Consider the following 20,081-nt stretch of genomic DNA (forward strand, 5'->3'; position numbering starts at 1 on the left):
CCCAATAATCCAGTATTATTGTTTATTGATAAAAGTAAAGAAAATGTGCATTTCAAGTAATATCTTCTAATGTAAAACATTATCTTTTCAAATTTTCAAAGTGAGACACAAATAGCAATCTGTTTGACATACTTGATTCAGACTAGCTTAATTTCTCATTTTTTTCACCTTCTATTACGTCATTGGTACAAACATATTTTATTTTACTTCGGTTCTTTTTCATGTATATAATTATTCTGGCTGATAAAACAGTTAAAGTGGAGAAATTTTCACTCAATTAATAAAATAGATTAAATTAAAATTATTATTGTGTGAAATGATACTCTTGATACTCTCTGTTTTAGGTTCTTCATATAAATTAGATGACTTCAAGCATGTTTTTGTGTGTGTGTTATTTATTTTTTACTTTGAGGGACGTTCCTAAAGTAATGCCTTCTATTGTGTTATTCTGCTCGAATGGATCGGAGGGGATTGAGAATTGCATTGTTATGATAACTGAACTAATGCATTCATGACCTAAAGTTTCATCTCTTTTTGTTATGTTATGCAGCACTTTCTACAGTAGGCTCTCTGTACCCTGTTGGTTCAAGTGCCAACATTTACATGCGAGTTTATATAATATGAATGACAACCTGAATTTCAAAAAGATCATGCTGAAAGCAATATTTATAAAAAATCCGTCATTTATTTTTATTCAACCATGCTTGCTATAGAAGAGCCAGAGAGAGAGAGAGAGAGAGAGAGAAATGTGGTGTGGCAGTGGATTGTTGATGACAAATGACAACAGGTTGGCTCTCTTGGCTGTTTTCCTCTACTCTAGTTTCCATTTGTTTATATTGAAAACCTCTCATCAAAATTTGTTCAAGGTCAAATTCCAAAATGGCTGTTTTTTGTTTTAAATCTTGGTCAGTGGTCAAGAATGCTATTTCAAGGTTGGCACATTCCTTCTGCAATGTTTTGATTTCTGAATGAATGTTCTTCTTTTGGAATTTTCAACAATCCATTGCATACGTGCACAACCAGCGATAATTCTGGTGTTGCATAGCTTAACATGCAACATCTTTTGCAGATCTTGACAGTGTGAGATTCTGAGAAAGCAACTCTTGTTATGGACGGGCGTCAGAAGCAGAGATGCACGATTGAATTTCTCCATGCAGCAAAAACTGAACCGATCAACATTCATCGGCACCTGTTGAATATTTACAAAGCCGATGCAGTTGATGTCAGCACAGTTCAGTGGTTCATCGATTTCAGAGTTACAACAGAGATGTGAGTGAAAATGTGTGCTCCAGACTTTTACGACTAACAAAGGCATCTAGAGAAGCTGGCAAAAGTGCATTGAGAATCGTGGTGACTATTTAAAAAATAAATTCTGGTTCAGAAAAAAGTTGCTGGTTTTAATGGTAGCATTCCCGTCTTTGTAGCATTTCAATTTTTTAGTTTTTAAGTTAAAAAATAAGAGGCCTTGTATTTGGAATGGCCCTCATATTAGTTGCTTAGCATAACGTACGAAAACAAACTTTAAAGCAATTTCTGTTTCACAAAATAATTGGATTACAAAATTAAAGGCACCAAAATTAATTTCCATTTCCATGTAAACAAGTCAGCCGTTATTTTTCTTTTACTTCCATGCAGCTAGTAATCATTAATGAAGAACAGTTTTTGTCAGATTGGATAATGAAACAATGGAAATAAAAGTTTGCTTTGAATCACACAGTACATTCTCTGATATTACATTTCTAAATTTTTAAGATGAGGATTGATAATTTTCTAGTGTTTGGATTCTTCAAACTAATATTCTCATCTTGAGTGCCATTCATCTAATGTAATCTACGATCTTCTTCAGGTGCATCGTGTCAAATTTGGAACTCTTTCTGCACAGAATTTTTAGTAGAATCCTTTATTTAATCCATGGGGTCGGCATGTTCTTGTTCCGTCAGCCAGGACTGGGTCTTAAGTAATTCACAATTGTGTTTATAAGTATCGTTTGCACTGAAAATTGAACCTTCAATTTGCTATCTCTGTGGTTTAAATAAAGGGTTCTGTTTGGAACTCCATTCAGCTCCCTGAGTTTGACAAAAAAGTTCCCGAGAGTGACTAGATACACCTAAGGTAGGTTGGAGGTTAGATTGACCTAAACATCATGAAAATAACACCGAAGATGATATTGGGAAGCTGAATAATGCGTGCAATACAAAATTCATCCGTGTATCGCAAGGTTCAGCATTGGAACCTAATTGCAGAAGACAATTAGCGGAATTAGTTTTTGGTGATATTAACACCGACTTGTTGAATCATTATCCGAAAATTTAAGCGGAAAGAATATTGATATTTGTCAAATTAAGACAACGCGAGAGGCATTCCAAAAGTAATGACTCTTATTTTTTTATTCCGCCCGAATGGATTAGAAGTGATTGCAAATTGCATTGTTATGATGACTAAACTTATGCATTCCTGACCTCAAAGTTTCATCTCTCTTTTGTAGATATTGACGGTGTAAGACTCTAAGACAGTAACCCCTATTATAGATGTACATCAAAAGTGTCATTGAATTCCTAGCAAAAGTGCAATGAGAATGTGATCTGATCCAAAGTGGCACTAGACAGGTTGAACTAGCTTCCTCCAAAGGAGGAAGTTTCATGGAAGTATGAAATTCACAAGTGGTTTCCAATCGCATATATATCCCTGTCAGGGCAGATGACGACATTAGGTTTTTGCAGTTGACCAGGTTCTGTTATATATAAAAAATAGTTTCATCCGTTAACTTCCTGGCGTGATCCTGTAAACTCTTCCTGTCATATCAGCCATCTGTGGCTGTGTTCACGAGCTTGTTTCTAAATCTAAATACTAACTAAAACTGCTAGTTTGCTAACACAGGCATCATTTTATATATATATATATATATATATATATATATATATATATATATATATATATATATATATATATTAGTAGGGAGATCGGACATTACATGGGGTTGAATGAGGATCTACCAATGATCTACACAATACTTTTATTGTTATCGAAATCGGTGAAATCGCTCATTAGTCAATTAAATCGATTGATTACTTATTCAAATTGAGGACCCACTGCACTGCACCAGGAGGAGGAAACTTCACATGCTTATCATTGATATCAATGCAATTGCTGTTATATCTTACATAAGAAAATGTATGCTTAAATAAATAAATATAAAGAACTTTGTCTGTGTGAGTGTGTTTCCTATAAACTCAGAAACAGCTGGGCTGATTTTGAGAAAAATTTCACATGAAGGTACTTAATGTGTCTGGGAATATTGTCACATTGGTTATATCGGAATGCGTCTGATAAGTATCTAAAATCGATAACCCAAAAAATCTGATTAAAGAAGGAAGTCCAATTTTGACCAAAGTTTACACTTTTATACAACCTAACATCTCAATTACATTTGAGAAGTGTTATCACCACACAAGCAGAAGGGCCTGTTGGTTCAAAATGAATATTTCTGTTTAGAACACAATTAAACCATGATACATGACTTTTGCATACAACATTTATCAATTATCTCTTGCTGGTTAAATGGAAGGTGTTTCTTGCATCTTAATGCCAAAAAGTCTTCCCAGATTTCTAGTAATTTTCGCCTTTTTTATCACCTTTCATTTTCGTAAATAAAGTTCACTCTGTAATATAAGTAACAAAAAGCTAAGGATTCCAGTATTCTTCAAAAACAATCAGTTATACTCTGAGTGTGTTTTCTCTCTTTCAATTTTTCAATCTCTCAGAAAATATACAACCATTGTTCGTGCCTCTACATTTTTATGGACGTATTTTTTTTATATATATCTAAGTAGGTATTGTCAGTTTGTTTATGTTAAACATATAAAAGGCTTCTTGAATATGTATGTAGCATTTTTATACAGAGGTTAGTTTAGTATTCACAGTCTCAAATGTAAAGACACACGGTGGAACGATAAATTTGTCGCCTTAAAGAAAACAACACTACAGCTTTATTTTAAAGCTTTTATTGAAAAAATAAATTCAGAGAACTTGATTAATGTAGTAGAGCTGACATCTATTCAATGTAGCCGTCTTCAGCCTCAATTACCGCCTCGATACAGGTCCGGAACTGGGAGCATGCCTTTTCCACAAGTACTGGTGAGAGCTTGGCGAATACTCGATGGGGTGCGGAGATCATGCTGGCTTTGGTGTTGTGAGAGGTCATGTTGGTGATGTTCTCAACGTATGACCAAACAAAGTAGTTCAGCAAATTCAGGTCAGGGAAGGAGGGGTGCAGTGAGAGAAAGGTACAAAGTTGTAGCACTCCTTCTGAAGCCAAGCGTGGATCTCTTTGGACTTGTAGGCCAGCGCAGAATCCTGCTTCCACACCCAGGGTCTGCCAGCGCTCACCTGATTGCACCAGGGAATCGGCCACAGTCTTCAGTATATCTAGGTACACTTTGGCGTTCACTTTCAAGCCGACTTTAAAAATGTGAGGTGGCATGATGTGGACCTCACTTTAAACCACACCAAAGACTATAACCATGGCTGGAAGCTTTGTTTTCATCACCCTGGACATGTCCCTGTTATTTATGGCAACCCAGCGATACATTTTGAGAGTGCTGACAATGGTCCTGTTGTCATAATTTGGACCGGTAACACATTTCCATCTCACTCGTTGAACATTGTGTCACTTTCAGACATGATAGAAGGCTCCTATCGCTCTTGGGATTTGTACATAACTGGCCGACTAGTTAATGGTCTGCAATAAAAAAAGAAAACCGGTTTTCATCAAAGGAAATGGAATCATGTCTTTTCTAGGGCGACAATTTCATTGTTCCACCCTGTACTGTTATGTACTCACTATGAGTTCTCACACAGGTTATCATGAATGATTGCTCACTGACAATTGTGTTTCCTGGAGTCTGAATGACAATATGTCTTCCCAGATTTGCAATTCTGTTGCAGTTATCGAACCATTGAAAATGATTTTACATTCTCGTGATGACCACTTAACATTGATTTATCATTGGCTGGTAATGACCATTGGTTTTCCTTGTTATTTGGGTGGCAAAAAAAATTATGATTTTACCTATTTGAAGAAAATAAGATTACAGTATTTTATAACTGTTGTCATTATTCTAGCATAATTCTGCAATACTATGATCCGTTCCAATTTCTCTTGGAATTGCCATTCTCTTTGAGATTGTTCATGATTCTGTGATGCTCATCAAAGAAGCGAGCGGCCATGCGTTTGTGCTTTGTGTGGCTGTACAAACGATAAATAAATAATCAATACTTACATCAGAAACGTCCTTCTGTCCTGTGGGCTGAAAAGAAAGAAAAGTCAAAAAGATCTAAGATGACGTCCGTGATCTTTTAAAGCCCTCGATCTCACACAGTTCTCGTATGGTCACATGACACACCTGCCAATGAGGCATACCAGACACTATAAAAGCAGGTCGCTGGGAGGAGTTGGGGAGTGTTCAAACCTGTGTACAGTGAACAATGTTCTATGTCTCATCAGACTTTTTCGATACAACCAGTGTAGTGAAATTTGCTTTGCGTCTCGTTAGACCTTTTCTTTTTTGTTTTGCTACAGATTCTTTAAACTACAAATGATACACCATATTTTTGTCACTTTCTTGATTCAACTCTTCTGTTTCTTTCTTCTACAGGAATTTCTTGAAAGTGAGGGAATTGAAGTGTGCCCACCCTATCCAGCAGACAACTATCCTCCATGCTCAAATCTACCAAGACACCATCCCAGTTTGACCAATTGAAGCAGGGTTTGAAAATAGACAGCAAAGTTTTCATCATTTCTTATTTGTCTATTTAAAATGGAGCATTTAATATTTTGATACCACTTTTCGGTATATAGTAAGAAGAAATATTGTGGATTTATAAAATAAAGTAAAAGCGATAACAGTAATAAAGTGTAATTTCAATTTTAATCAAGCTTATTACACACGTTTCATGTTTTCAGTCATTTTTTAAAAATAGCTTAAATGTGAATTATTTTAGTGAAGTCTGCTTCTTTAATTTTATTGTTTTTTTTTATCTCTATATAAATAAAATGAACTCATTTTTTCCCGTCGGATTTTGACATTAATAGGATTAAAAATCAAGATATTTCATGCAAATATAATATGCACAAACGGCAGAACAATATCTGAGGTGTGTTATAGGCTTATTATTTCTCAAATTCCTCGATAATCTTAGATTTCTATACTTTTTCTGCTGAGAAGTCACGGCCAAAATCGGTTAAGATCAATGGAAGTGGTAAAATATTTTCTCTCTAATAAATTCCTCCTCCCCCTGCCACCACTTAACACCGTTTGGGGATCGTTCACAAGGAACAGTTGAGAAGAGAACACCGGTTTGGCTTCGTAGTTCTTTCATGTGAAGTTATTTAAAATCACTAAACTAAGCTGCAGTGCTCTGTGGCGTAGTGGTTAGCGTGCTGGACAATTCACATTATATTTTCACGTTCGCGCCGACCTACCGTAGTCGTTTTTTTTTGTTTGTTTTTTTCCTAAACAACTGGAATGGACTTTTCTTGGTGGCCGAACTGTTAACGTTGCAGATGTTTTTTTTTTTTTTTTTTTTTTCACACTTTATTTTCCTACTTTTACTCATGACTCCGGGTTTGATCCTTCCTACTTACCTACCATAACATTTTTTAAAACTCCCCCCCCCCCCGTCCCGGAAACAAACACTCGGGCAACGCCGGGTACCCCCGCTAGTTATTGATATAATGAAAAGAGCTTTTGCACCAGATGACCTCAAATGGATCAAATACAAACTTTATTTCGTGAGTTCAAATCAAGGGAGATAATTACTTCCATTTACAATTTGGTAATAAGAGTTCTTAATGATTTCCTTATTACCAAACTCATTCCCAATAATCCAGTATTATTGTTTATTGATAAAAGTAAAGAAAATGTGCATTTCAAGTAATATCTTCTAATGTAAAACATTATCTTTTCAAATTTTCAAAGTGAGACACAAATAGCAATCTGTTTGACATACTTGATTCAGACTAGCTTAATTTCTCATTTTTTTCACCTTCTATTACGTCATTGGTACAAACATATTTTATTTTACTTCGGTTCTTTTTCATGTATATAATTATTCCGGCTGATAAAACAGTTAAAGTGGAGAAATTTTCACTCAATTAATAAAATAGATTAAATTAAAATTATTATTGTGTGAAATGATACTCTTGATACTCTCTGTTTTAGGTTCTTCATATAAATTAGATGACTTCAAGCATGTTTTTGTGTGTGTGTTATTTATTTTTTACTTTGAGGGACGTTCCTAAAGTAATGCCTTCTATTGTGTTATTCTGCTCGAATGGATCGGAGGGGATTGAGAATTGCATTGTTATGATAACTGAACTTATGCATTCATGACCTAAAGTTTCATCTCTTTTTGTTATGTTATGCAGCACTTTCTACAGTAGGCTCTCTGTACCCTGTTGGTTCAAGTGCCAACATTTACATGCGAGTTTATATAATATGAATGACAACCTGAATTTCAAAAAGATCATGCTGAAAGCAATATTTATAAAAAATCCGTCATTTATTTTTATTCAACCATGCTTGCTATAGAAGAGCCAGAGAGAGAGAGAGAGAGAGAGAGAAATGTGGTGTGGCAGTGGATTGTTGATGACAAATGACAACAGGTTGGCTCTCTTGGCTGTTTTCCTCTACTCTAGTTTCCATTTGTTTATATTGAAAACCTCTCATCAAAATTTGTTCAAGGTCAAATTCCAAAATGGCTGTTTTTTGTTTTAAATCTTGGTCAGTGGTCAAGAATGCTATTTCAAGGTTGGCACATTCCTTCTGCAATGTTTTGATTTCTGAATGAATGTTCTTCTTTTGGAATTTTCAACAATCCATTGCATACGTGCACAACCAGCGATAATTCTGGTGTTGCATAGCTTAACATGCAACATCTTTTGCAGATCTTGACAGTGTGAGATTCTGAGAAAGCAACTCTTGTTATGGACGGGCGTCAGAAGCAGAGATGCACGATTGAATTTCTCCATGCAGCAAAAACTGAACCGATCAACATTCATCGGCACCTGTTGAATATTTACAAAGCCGATGCAGTTGATGTCAGCACAGTTCAGTGGTTCATCGATTTCAGAGTTACAACAGAGATGTGAGTGAAAATGTGTGCTCCAGACTTTTACGACTAACAAAGGCATCTAGAGAAGCTGGCAAAAGTGCATTGAGAATCGTGGTGACTATTTAAAAAATAAATTCTGGTTCAGAAAAAAGTTGCTGGTTTTAATGGTAGCATTCCCGTCTTTGTAGCATTTCAATTTTTTAGTTTTTAAGTTAAAAAATAAGAGGCCTTGTATTTGGAATGGCCCTCATATTAGTTGCTTAGCATAACGTACGAAAACAAACTTTAAAGCAATTTCTGTTTCACAAAATAATTGGATTACAAAATTAAAGGCACCAAAATTAATTTCCATTTCCATGTAAACAAGTCAGCCGTTATTTTTCTTTTACTTCCATGCAGCTAGTAATCATTAATGAAGAACAGTTTTTGTCAGATTGGATAATGAAACAATGGAAATAAAAGTTTGCTTTGAATCACACAGTACATTCTCTGATATTACATTTCTAAATTTTTAAGATGAGGATTGATAATTTTCTAGTGTTTGGATTCTTCAAACTAATATTCTCATCTTGAGTGCCATTCATCTAATGTAATCTACGATCTTCTTCAGGTGCATCGTGTCAAATTTGGAACTCTTTCTGCACAGAATTTTTAGTAGAATCCTTTATTTAATCCATGGGGTCGGCATGTTCTTGTTCCGTCAGCCAGGACTGGGTCTTAAGTAATTCACAATTGTGTTTATAAGTATCGTTTGCACTGAAAATTGAACCTTCAATTTGCTATCTCTGTGGTTTAAATAAAGGGTTCTGTTTGGAACTCCATTCAGCTCCCTGAGTTTGACAAAAAAGTTCCCGAGAGTGACTAGATACACCTAAGGTAGGTTGGAGGTTAGATTGACCTAAACATCATGAAAATAACACCGAAGATGATATTGGGAAGCTGAATAATGCGTGCAATACAAAATTCATCCGTGTATCGCAAGGTTCAGCATTGGAACCTAATTGCAGAAGACAATTAGCGGAATTAGTTTTTGGTGATATTAACACCGACTTGTTGAATCATTATCCGAAAATTTAAGCGGAAAGAATATTGATATTTGTCAAATTAAGACAACGCGAGAGGCATTCCAAAAGTAATGACTCTTATTTTTTTATTCCGCCCGAATGGATTAGAAGTGATTGCAAATTGCATTGTTATGATGACTAAACTTATGCATTCCTGACCTCAAAGTTTCATCTCTCTTTTGTAGATATTGACGGTGTAAGACTCTAAGACAGTAACCCCTATTATAGATGTACATCAAAAGTGTCATTGAATTCCTAGCAAAAGTGCAATGAGAATGTGATCTGATCCAAAGTGGCACTAGACAGGTTGAACTAGCTTCCTCCAAAGGAGGAAGTTTCATGGAAGTATGAAATTCACAAGTGGTTTCCAATCGCATATATATCCCTGTCAGGGCAGATGACGACATTAGGTTTTTGCAGTTGACCAGGTTCTGTTATATATAAAAAATAGTTTCATCCGTTAACTTCCTGGCGTGATCCTGTAAACTCTTCCTGTCATATCAGCCATCTGTGGCTGTGTTCACGAGCTTGTTTCTAAATCTAAATACTAACTAAAACTGCTAGTTTGCTAACACAGGCATCATTTTATATATATATATATATATATATATATATATATATATATATATATATATATATATTAGTAGGGAGATCGGACATTACATGGGGTTGAATGAGGATCTACCAATGATCTACACAATACTTTTATTGTTATCGAAATCGGTGAAATCGCTCATTAGTCAATTAAATCGATTGATTACTTATTCAAATTGAGGACCCACTGCACTGCACCAGGAGGAGGAAACTTCACATGCTTATCATTGATATCAATGCAATTGCTGTTATATCTTACATAAGAAAATGTATGCTTAAATAAATAAATATAAAGAACTTTGTCTGTGTGAGTGTGTTTCCTATAAACTCAGAAACAGCTGGGCTGATTTTGAGAAAAATTTCACATGAAGGTACTTAATGTGTCTGGGAATATTGTCACATTGGTTATATCGGAATGCGTCTGATAAGTATCTAAAATCGATAACCCAAAAAATCTGATTAAAGAAGGAAGTCCAATTTTGACCAAAGTTTACACTTTTATACAACCTAACATCTCAATTACATTTGAGAAGTGTTATCACCACACAAGCAGAAGGGCCTGTTGGTTCAAAATGAATATTTCTGTTTAGAACACAATTAAACCATGATACATGACTTTTGCATACAACATTTATCAATTATCTCTTGCTGGTTAAATGGAAGGTGTTTCTTGCATCTTAATGCCAAAAAGTCTTCCCAGATTTCTAGTAATTTTCGCCTTTTTTATCACCTTTCATTTTCGTAAATAAAGTTCACTCTGTAATATAAGTAACAAAAAGCTAAGGATTCCAGTATTCTTCAAAAACAATCAGTTATACTCTGAGTGTGTTTTCTCTCTTTCAATTTTTCAATCTCTCAGAAAATATACAACCATTGTTCGTGCCTCTACATTTTTATGGACGTATTTTTTTTATATATATCTAAGTAGGTATTGTCAGTTTGTTTATGTTAAACATATAAAAGGCTTCTTGAATATGTATGTAGCATTTTTATACAGAGGTTAGTTTAGTATTCACAGTCTCAAATGTAAAGACACACGGTGGAACGATAAATTTGTCGCCTTAAAGAAAACATCACTACAGCTTTATTTTAAAGCTTTTATTGAAAAAATAAATTCAGAGAACTTGATTAATGTAGTAGAGCTGACATCTATTCAATGTAGCCGTCTTCAGCCTCAATTACCGCCTCGATACAGGTCCGGAACTGGGAGCATGCCTTTTCCACAAGTACTGGTGAGAGCTTGGCGAATACTCGATGGGGTGCGGAGATCATGCTGGCTTTGGTGTTGTGAGAGGTCATGTTGGTGATGTTCTCAACGTATGACCAAACAAAGTAGTTCAGCAAATTCAGGTCAGGGAAGGAGGGGTGCAGTGAGAGAAAGGTACAAAGTTGTAGCACTCCTTCTGAAGCCAAGCGTGGATCTCTTTGGACTTGTAGGCCAGCGCAGAATCCTGCTTCCACACCCAGGGTCTGCCAGCGCTCACCTGATTGCACCAGGGAATCGGCCACAGTCTTCAGTATATCTAGGTACACTTTGGCGTTCACTTTCAAGCCGACTTTAAAAATGTGAGGTGGCATGATGTGGACCTCACTTTAAACCACACCAAAGACTATAACCATGGCTGGAAGCTTTGTTTTCATCACCCTGGACATGTCCCTGTTATTTATGGCAACCCAGCGATACATTTTGAGAGTGCTGACAATGGTCCTGTTGTCATAATTTGGACCGGTAACACATTTCCATCTCACTCGTTGAACATTGTGTCACTTTCAGACATGATAGAAGGCTCCTATCGCTCTTGGGATTTGTACATAACTGGCCGACTAGTTAATGGTCTGCAATAAAAAAAGAAAACCGGTTTTCATCAAAGGAAATGGAATCATGTCTTTTCTAGGGCGACAATTTCATTGTTCCACCCTGTACTGTTATGTACTCACTATGAGTTCTCACACAGGTTATCATGAATGATTGCTCACTGACAATTGTGTTTCCTGGAGTCTGAATGACAATATGTCTTCCCAGATTTGCAATTCTGTTGCAGTTATCGAACCATTGAAAATGATTTTACATTCTCGTGATGACCACTTAACATTGATTTATCATTGGCTGGTAATGACCATTGGTTTTCCTTGTTATTTGGGTGGCAAAAAAAATTATGATTTTACCTATTTGAAGAAAATAAGATTACAGTATTTTATAACTGTTGTCATTATTCTAGCATAATTCTGCAATACTATGATCCGTTCCAATTTCTCTTGGAATTGCCATTCTCTTTGAGATTGTTCATGATTCTGTGATGCTCATCAAAGAAGCGAGCGGCCATGCGTTTGTGCTTTGTGTGGCTGTACAAACGATAAATAAATAATCAATACTTACATCAGAAACGTCCTTCTGTCCTGTGGGCTGAAAAGAAAGAAAAGTCAAAAAGATCTAAGATGACGTCCGTGATCTTTTAAAGCCCTCGATCTCACACAGTTCTCGTATGGTCACATGACACACCTGCCAATGAGGCATACCAGACACTATAAAAGCAGGTCGCTGGGAGGAGTTGGGGAGTGTTCAAACCTGTGTACAGTGAACAATGTTCTATGTCTCATCAGACTTTTTCGATACAACCAGTGTAGTGAAATTTGCTTTGCGTCTCGTTAGACCTTTTCTTTTTTGTTTTGCTACAGATTCTTTAAACTACAAATGATACACCATATTTTTGTCACTTTCTTGATTCAACTCTTCTGTTTCTTTCTTCTACAGGAATTTCTTGAAAGTGAGGGAATTGAAGTGTGCCCACCCTATCCAGCAGACAACTATCCTCCATGCTCAAATCTACCAAGACACCATCCCAGTTTGACCAATTGAAGCAGGGTTTGAAAATAGACAGCAAAGTTTTCATCATTTCTTATTTGTCTATTTAAAATGGAGCATTTAATATTTTGATACCACTTTTCGGTATATAGTAAGAAGAAATATTGTGGATTTATAAAATAAAGTAAAAGCGATAACAGTAATAAAGTGTAATTTCAATTTTAATCAAGCTTATTACACACGTTTCATGTTTTCAGTCATTTTTTAAAAATAGCTTAAATGTGAATTATTTTAGTGAAGTCTGCTTCTTTAATTTTATTGTTTTTTTTTATCTCTATATAAATAAAATGAACTCATTTTTTCCCGTCGGATTTTGACATTAATAGGATTAAAAATCAAGATATTTCATGCAAATATAATATGCACAAACGGCAGAACAATATCTGAGGTGTGTTATAGGCTTATTATTTCTCAAATTCCTCGATAATCTTAGATTTCTATACTTTTTCTGCTGAGAAGTCACGGCCAAAATCGGTTAAGATCAATGGAAGTGGTAAAATATTTTCTCTCTAATAAATTCCTCCTCCCCCTGCCACCACTTAACACCGTTTGGGGATCGTTCACAAGGAACAGTTGAGAAGAGAACACCGGTTTGGCTTCGTAGTTCTTTCATGTGAAGTTATTTAAAATCACTAAACTAAGCTGCAGTGCTCTGTGGCGTAGTGGTTAGCGTGCTGGACAATTCACATTATATTTTCACGTTCGCGCCGACCTACCGTAGTCGTTTTTTTTTGTTTGTTTTTTTCCTAAACAACTGGAATGGACTTTTCTTGGTGGCCGAACTGTTAACGTTGCAGATGTTTTTTTTTTTTTTTTTTTTTTCACACTTTATTTTCCTACTTTTACTCATGACTCCGGGTTTGATCCTTCCTACTTACCTACCATAACATTTTTTAAAACTCCCCCCCCCCCGTCCCGGAAACAAACACTCGGGCAACGCCGGGTACCCCCGCTAGTTATTGATATAATGAAAAGAGCTTTTGCACCAGATGACCTCAAATGGATCAAATACAAACTTTATTTCGTGAGTTCAAATCAAGGGAGATAATTACTTCCATTTACAATTTGGTAATAAGAGTTCTTAATGATTTCCTTATTACCAAACTCATTCCCAATAATCCAGTATTATTGTTTATTGATAAAAGTAAAGAAAATGTGCATTTCAAGTAATATCTTCTAATGTAAAACATTATCTTTTCAAATTTTCAAAGTGAGACACAAATAGCAATCTGTTTGACATACTTGATTCAGACTAGCTTAATTTCTCATTTTTTTCACCTTCTATTACGTCATTGGTACAAACATATTTTATTTTACTTCGGTTCTTTTTCATGTATATAATTATTCCGGCTGATAAAACAGTTAAAGTGGAGAAATTTTCACTCAATTAATAAAATAGATTAAATTAAAATTATTATTGTGTGAAATGATACTCTTGATACTCTCTGTTTTAGGTTCTTCATATAAATTAGATGACTTCAAGCATGTTTTTGTGTGTGTGTTATTTATTTTTTACTTTGAGGGACGTTCCTAAAGTAATGCCTTCTATTGTGTTATTCTGCTCGAATGGATCGGAGGGGATTGAGAATTGCATTGTTATGATAACTGAACTTATGCATTCATGACCTAAAGTTTCATCTCTTTTTGTTATGTTATGCAGCACTTTCTACAGTAGGCTCTCTGTACCCTGTTGGTTCAAGTGCCAACATTTACATGCGAGTTTATATAATATGAATGACAACCTGAATTTCAAAAAGATCATGCTGAAAGCAATATTTATAAAAAATCCGTCATTTATTTTTATTCAACCATGCTTGCTATAGAAGAGCCAGAGAGAGAGAGAGAGAGAGAGAGAAATGTGGTGTGGCAGTGGATTGTTGATGACAAATGACAACAGGTTGGCTCTCTTGGCTGTTTTCCTCTACTCTAGTTTCCATTTGTTTATATTGAAAACCTCTCATCAAAATTTGTTCAAGGTCAAATTCCAAAATGGCTGTTTTTTGTTTTAAATCTTGGTCAGTGGTCAAGAATGCTATTTCAAGGTTGGCACATTCCTTCTGCAATGTTTTGATTTCTGAATGAATGTTCTTCTTTTGGAATTTTCAACAATCCATTGCATACGTGCACAACCAGCGATAATTCTGGTGTTGCATAGCTTAACATGCAACATCTTTTGCAGATCTTGACAGTGTGAGATTCTGAGAAAGCAACTCTTGTTATGGACGGGCGTCAGAAGCAGAGATGCACGATTGAATTTCTCCATGCAGCAAAAACTGAACCGATCAACATTCATCGGCACCTGTTGAATATTTACAAAGCCGATGCAGTTGATGTCAGCACAGTTCAGTGGTTCATCGATTTCAGAGTTACAACAGAGATGTGAGTGAAAATGTGTGCTCCAGACTTTTACGACTAACAAAGGCATCTAGAGAAGCTGGCAAAAGTGCATTGAGAATCGTGGTGACTATTTAAAAAATAAATTCTGGTTCAGAAAAAAGTTGCTGGTTTTAATGGTAGCATTCCCGTCTTTGTAGCATTTCAATTTTTTAGTTTTTAAGTTAAAAAATAAGAGGCCTTGTATTTGGAATGGCCCTCATATTAGTTGCTTAGCATAACGTACGAAAACAAACTTTAAAGCAATTTCTGTTTCACAAAATAATTGGATTACAAAATTAAAGGCACCAAAATTAATTTCCATTTCCATGTAAACAAGTCAGCCGTTATTTTTCTTTTACTTCCATGCAGCTAGTAATCATTAATGAAGAACAGTTTTTGTCAGATTGGATAATGAAACAATGGAAATAAAAGTTTGCTTTGAATCACACAGTACATTCTCTGATATTACATTTCTAAATTTTTAAGATGAGGATTGATAATTTTCTAGTGTTTGGATTCTTCAAACTAATATTCTCATCTTGAGTGCCATTCATCTAATGTAATCTACGATCTTCTTCAGGTGCATCGTGTCAAATTTGGAACTCTTTCTGCACAGAATTTTTAGTAGAATCCTTTATTTAATCCATGGGGTCGGCATGTTCTTGTTCCGTCAGCCAGGACTGGGTCTTAAGTAATTCACAATTGTGTTTATAAGTATCGTTTGCACTGAAAATTGAACCTTCAATTTGCTATCTCTGTGGTTTAAATAAAGGGTTCTGTTTGGAACTCCATTCAGCTCCCTGAGTTTGACAAAAAAGTTCCCGAGAGTGACTAGATACACCTAAGGTAGGTTGGAGGTTAGATTGACCTAAACATCATGAAAATAACACCGAAGATGATATTGGGAAGCTGAATAATGCGTGCAATACAAAATTCATCCGTGTATCGCAAGGTTCAGCATTGGAACCTAATTGCAGAAGACAATTAGCGGAATTAGTTTTTGGTGATATTAACACCGACTTGTTGAATCATTATCCGAAAATTTAAGCGGAAAGAATATTGATATTTGTCAAATTAAGACAACGCGAGAGGCATTCCAAAAGTAATGACTCTTATTTTTTTATTCCGCCCGAATGGATTAGAAGTGATTGCAAATTGCATTGTTATGATGACTAAACTTATGCATTCCTGACCTCAAAGTTTCATCTCTCTTTTGTAGATATTGACGGTGTAAGACTCTAAGACAGTAACCCCTATTATAGATGTACATCAAAAGTGTCATTGAATTCCTAGCAAAAGTGCAATGAGAATGTGATCTGATCCAAAGTGGCACTAGACAGGTTGAACTAGCTTCCTCCAAAGGAGGAAGTTTCATGGAAGTATGAAATTCACAAGTGGTTTCCAATCGCATATATATCCCTGTCAGGGCAGATGACGACATTAGGTTTTTGCAGTTGACCAGGTTCTGTTATATATAAAAAATAGTTTCATCCGTTAACTTCCTGGCGTGATCCTGTAAACTCTTCCTGTCATATCAGCCATCTGTGGCTGTGTTCACGAGCTTGTTTCTAAATCTAAATACTAACTAAAACTGCTAGTTTGCTAACACAGGCATCATTTTATATATATATATATATATATATATATATATATATATATATATATATATATATATATATATATATATTAGTAGGGAGATCGGACATTACATGGGGTTGAATGAGGATCTACCAATGATCTACACAATACTTTTATTGTTATCGAAATCGGTGAAATCGCTCATTAGTCAATTAAATCGATTGATTACTTATTCAAATTGAGGACCCACTGCACTGCACCAGGAGGAGGAAACTTCACATGCTTATCATTGATATCAATGCAATTGCTGTTATATCTTACATAAGAAAATGTATGCTTAAATAAATAAATATAAAGAACTTTGTCTGTGTGAGTGTGTTTCCTATAAACTCAGAAACAGCTGGGCTGATTTTGAGAAAAATTTCACATGAAGGTACTTAATGTGTCTGGGAATATTGTCACATTGGTTATATCGGAATGCGTCTGATAAGTATCTAAAATCGATAACCCAAAAAATCTGATTAAAGAAGGAAGTCCAATTTTGACCAAAGTTTACACTTTTATACAACCTAACATCTCAATTACATTTGAGAAGTGTTATCACCACACAAGCAGAAGGGCCTGTTGGTTCAAAATGAATATTTCTGTTTAGAACACAATTAAACCATGATACATGACTTTTGCATACAACATTTATCAATTATCTCTTGCTGGTTAAATGGAAGGTGTTTCTTGCATCTTAATGCCAAAAAGTCTTCCCAGATTTCTAGTAATTTTCGCCTTTTTTATCACCTTTCATTTTCGTAAATAAAGTTCACTCTGTAATATAAGTAACAAAAAGCTAAGGATTCCAGTATTCTTCAAAAACAATCAGTTATACTCTGAGTGTGTTTTCTCTCTTTCAATTTTTCAATCTCTCAGAAAATATACAACCATTGTTCGTGCCTCTACATTTTTATGGACGTATTTTTTTTATATATATCTAAGTAGGTATTGTCAGTTTGTTTATGTTAAACATATAAAAGGCTTCTTGAATATGTATGTAGCATTTTTATACAGAGGTTAGTTTAGTATTCACAGTCTCAAATGTAAAGACACACGGTGGAACGATAAATTTGTCGCCTTAAAGAAAACATCACTACAGCTTTATTTTAAAGCTTTTATTGAAAAAATAAATTCAGAGAACTTGATTAATGTAGTAGAGCTGACATCTATTCAATGTAGCCGTCTTCAGCCTCAATTACCGCCTCGATACAGGTCCGGAACTGGGAGCATGCCTTTTCCACAAGTACTGGTGAGAGCTTGGCGAATACTCGATGGGGTGCGGAGATCATGCTGGCTTTGGTGTTGTGAGAGGTCATGTTGGTGATGTTCTCAACGTATGACCAAACAAAGTAGTTCAGCAAATTCAGGTCAGGGAAGGAGGGGTGCAGTGAGAGAAAGGTACAAAGTTGTAGCACTCCTTCTGAAGCCAAGCGTGGATCTCTTTGGACTTGTAGGCCAGCGCAGAATCCTGCTTCCACACCCAGGGTCTGCCAGCGCTCACCTGATTGCACCAGGGAATCGGCCACAGTCTTCAGTATATCTAGGTACACTTTGGCGTTCACTTTCAAGCCGACTTTAAAAATGTGAGGTGGCATGATGTGGACCTCACTTTAAACCACACCAAAGACTATAACCATGGCTGGAAGCTTTGTTTTCATCACCCTGGACATGTCCCTGTTATTTATGGCAACCCAGCGATACATTTTGAGAGTGCTGACAATGGTCCTGTTGTCATAATTTGGACCGGTAACACATTTCCATCTCACTCGTTGAACATTGTGTCACTTTCAGACATGATAGAAGGCTCCTATCGCTCTTGGGATTTGTACATAACTGGCCGACTAGTTGGTCTGCAACAAAAAAAGAAAACCCGTTTTCATCAAAGGAAATGGAATCATGTCTTTTCTAGGGCGACAATTTCATTGTTCCACCCTGTACTGTTATGTACTCACTATGAGTTCTCACACAGGTTATCATGAATGATTGCTCACTGACAATTGTGTTTCCTGGAGTCTGAATGACAATATGTCTTCCGAGATTTGCAATTCTGTTCCAGTTATCGAACCATTGAAAATGATTTTACATTCTTGTGATGACCACTTAACATTGATTTATCATTGGCTGGTAATGACCATTGGTTTTCCTTGTTATTTGGGTGGCAAAAAAATTAGGATTTTACCTATTTGAAGAAAATAAGATTACAGTATTTTATAGCTGTTGTTATTATTCTAGAATAATTCTGCAATACTATGATCCGTTCCAATTTCTCTTGGAATTGCCATTCTCTTTGAGATTGTTCATGATTCTGTGATGCTCATCAAAGAAGCAAGCGGCCATGCGTTTGTGCTTTGTGTGGCTGTACAAACGATAAATAAATAATCAATACTTACATCAGAAACGTCCTTCTGTCCCGTGGGCTGAAAAGAAAGAAAAGTCAAAAAGATCTAAGATGGCGTCCGTGATCTTTTAAAGCTCTCGATCTCACACAGTTCTCGTATGGTCACATGACACACCTGCTAATGAGGCATACCAGACACTATAAAAGCAGGTCGCTGGGAGGAGTTGGGGGAAAGCGTTCAAACCTGTGTACAGTGAACAATGTTCTATGTCTCATCAGACTTTTCTGATACAACCAGTGTCGTGAAATTTGCTTTGCGTCTCGTTAGATCTTTTCTTTTTTGTTTTGCTACAGATTCTTTAAACTACAAATGATACACCATATTTTTGTCACTTTCTTGATTCAACTCTTCTGCTTCTTTCTTCTACAGGAATTTCTTGAAAGTGAGGGAATTGAAGTGAGTCCACCCTATCCAGCAGACAACGATCCTCCATGCTCAAATCTACCAAGACACCATCCCAGTTCGACCAATTGAAGCAGGGTTTGAAAATAGACAGCAAAGTTTTCATCATTTCTTATTTGTCTCTTTAAAATGGAGCATTTAATATTTTGATACCACTTTTCGGTATATAGTAAGAAGAAATATTATGGATTTATAAAATAAAGTAAAAGCGATAACAGTAATAAAGTGTAATTTCAATTTTAATCAAGCTTATTACACACGTTTCATGTTTTCAGTCATTTTTTAAAAATAGCTTAAATGTGAATTATTTTAGTGAAGTCTGCTTCTTTAATTTTATTGTTTTTTTTTATCTCTATATAAATAAAATGAACTCATTTTTTCCCGTCGGATTTTGACCTTAATAGGATTAAAAATCAAGATATTTCATGCAAATATAATATGCACAAACGGCAGAACAATATCTGAGGTGTGTTATAGGCTTATTATTTCTCAAATTCCTCGATAATCTTAGATTTCTATACTTTTTCTGTTGAGAAGTCACGGCCAAAATCGGTTAAGATCAATGGAAGTGGTAAAATATTTTCTCTCTAATAAATTCCTCCTCCCCCTGCCACCACTTAACACCGTTTGGGGATCGTTCACAAGGAA

General features: G+C 35.6%; 1 protein-coding gene across 2 annotated transcripts in view; it reads left to right on the forward strand.

Annotated features, from left to right (window-relative positions):
* LOC145291425 (EF-hand domain-containing protein 1-like) overlaps positions 1-19,688 on the forward strand; it is a 35,940-nt gene extending 16,252 nt beyond the window's left edge. The window contains exon 5 of one of the 2 annotated variants that reach the window (XM_080137260.1): positions 19,401-19,688. In XM_080137260.1, coding sequence (XP_079993386.1) covers positions 19,401-19,505 — 105 coding nt within the window. In that variant the 3' untranslated portion in view covers positions 19,506-19,688. Of the gene's footprint in view, positions 1-5,654; positions 5,943-19,400 lie in introns of those variants that run through there. The other variant, XM_080137261.1, reaches the window with a different exon arrangement.
* Positions 19,689-20,081: the final 393 nt, after the last annotated feature.

This window comes from Euprymna scolopes, chromosome 12 (genome assembly GCF_053919585.1).
Source record: "Euprymna scolopes isolate OS-2025 chromosome 12, ASM5391958v1, whole genome shotgun sequence".
NCBI classification, from domain to species: Eukaryota; Metazoa; Mollusca; class Cephalopoda; order Sepiida; family Sepiolidae; genus Euprymna; species Euprymna scolopes.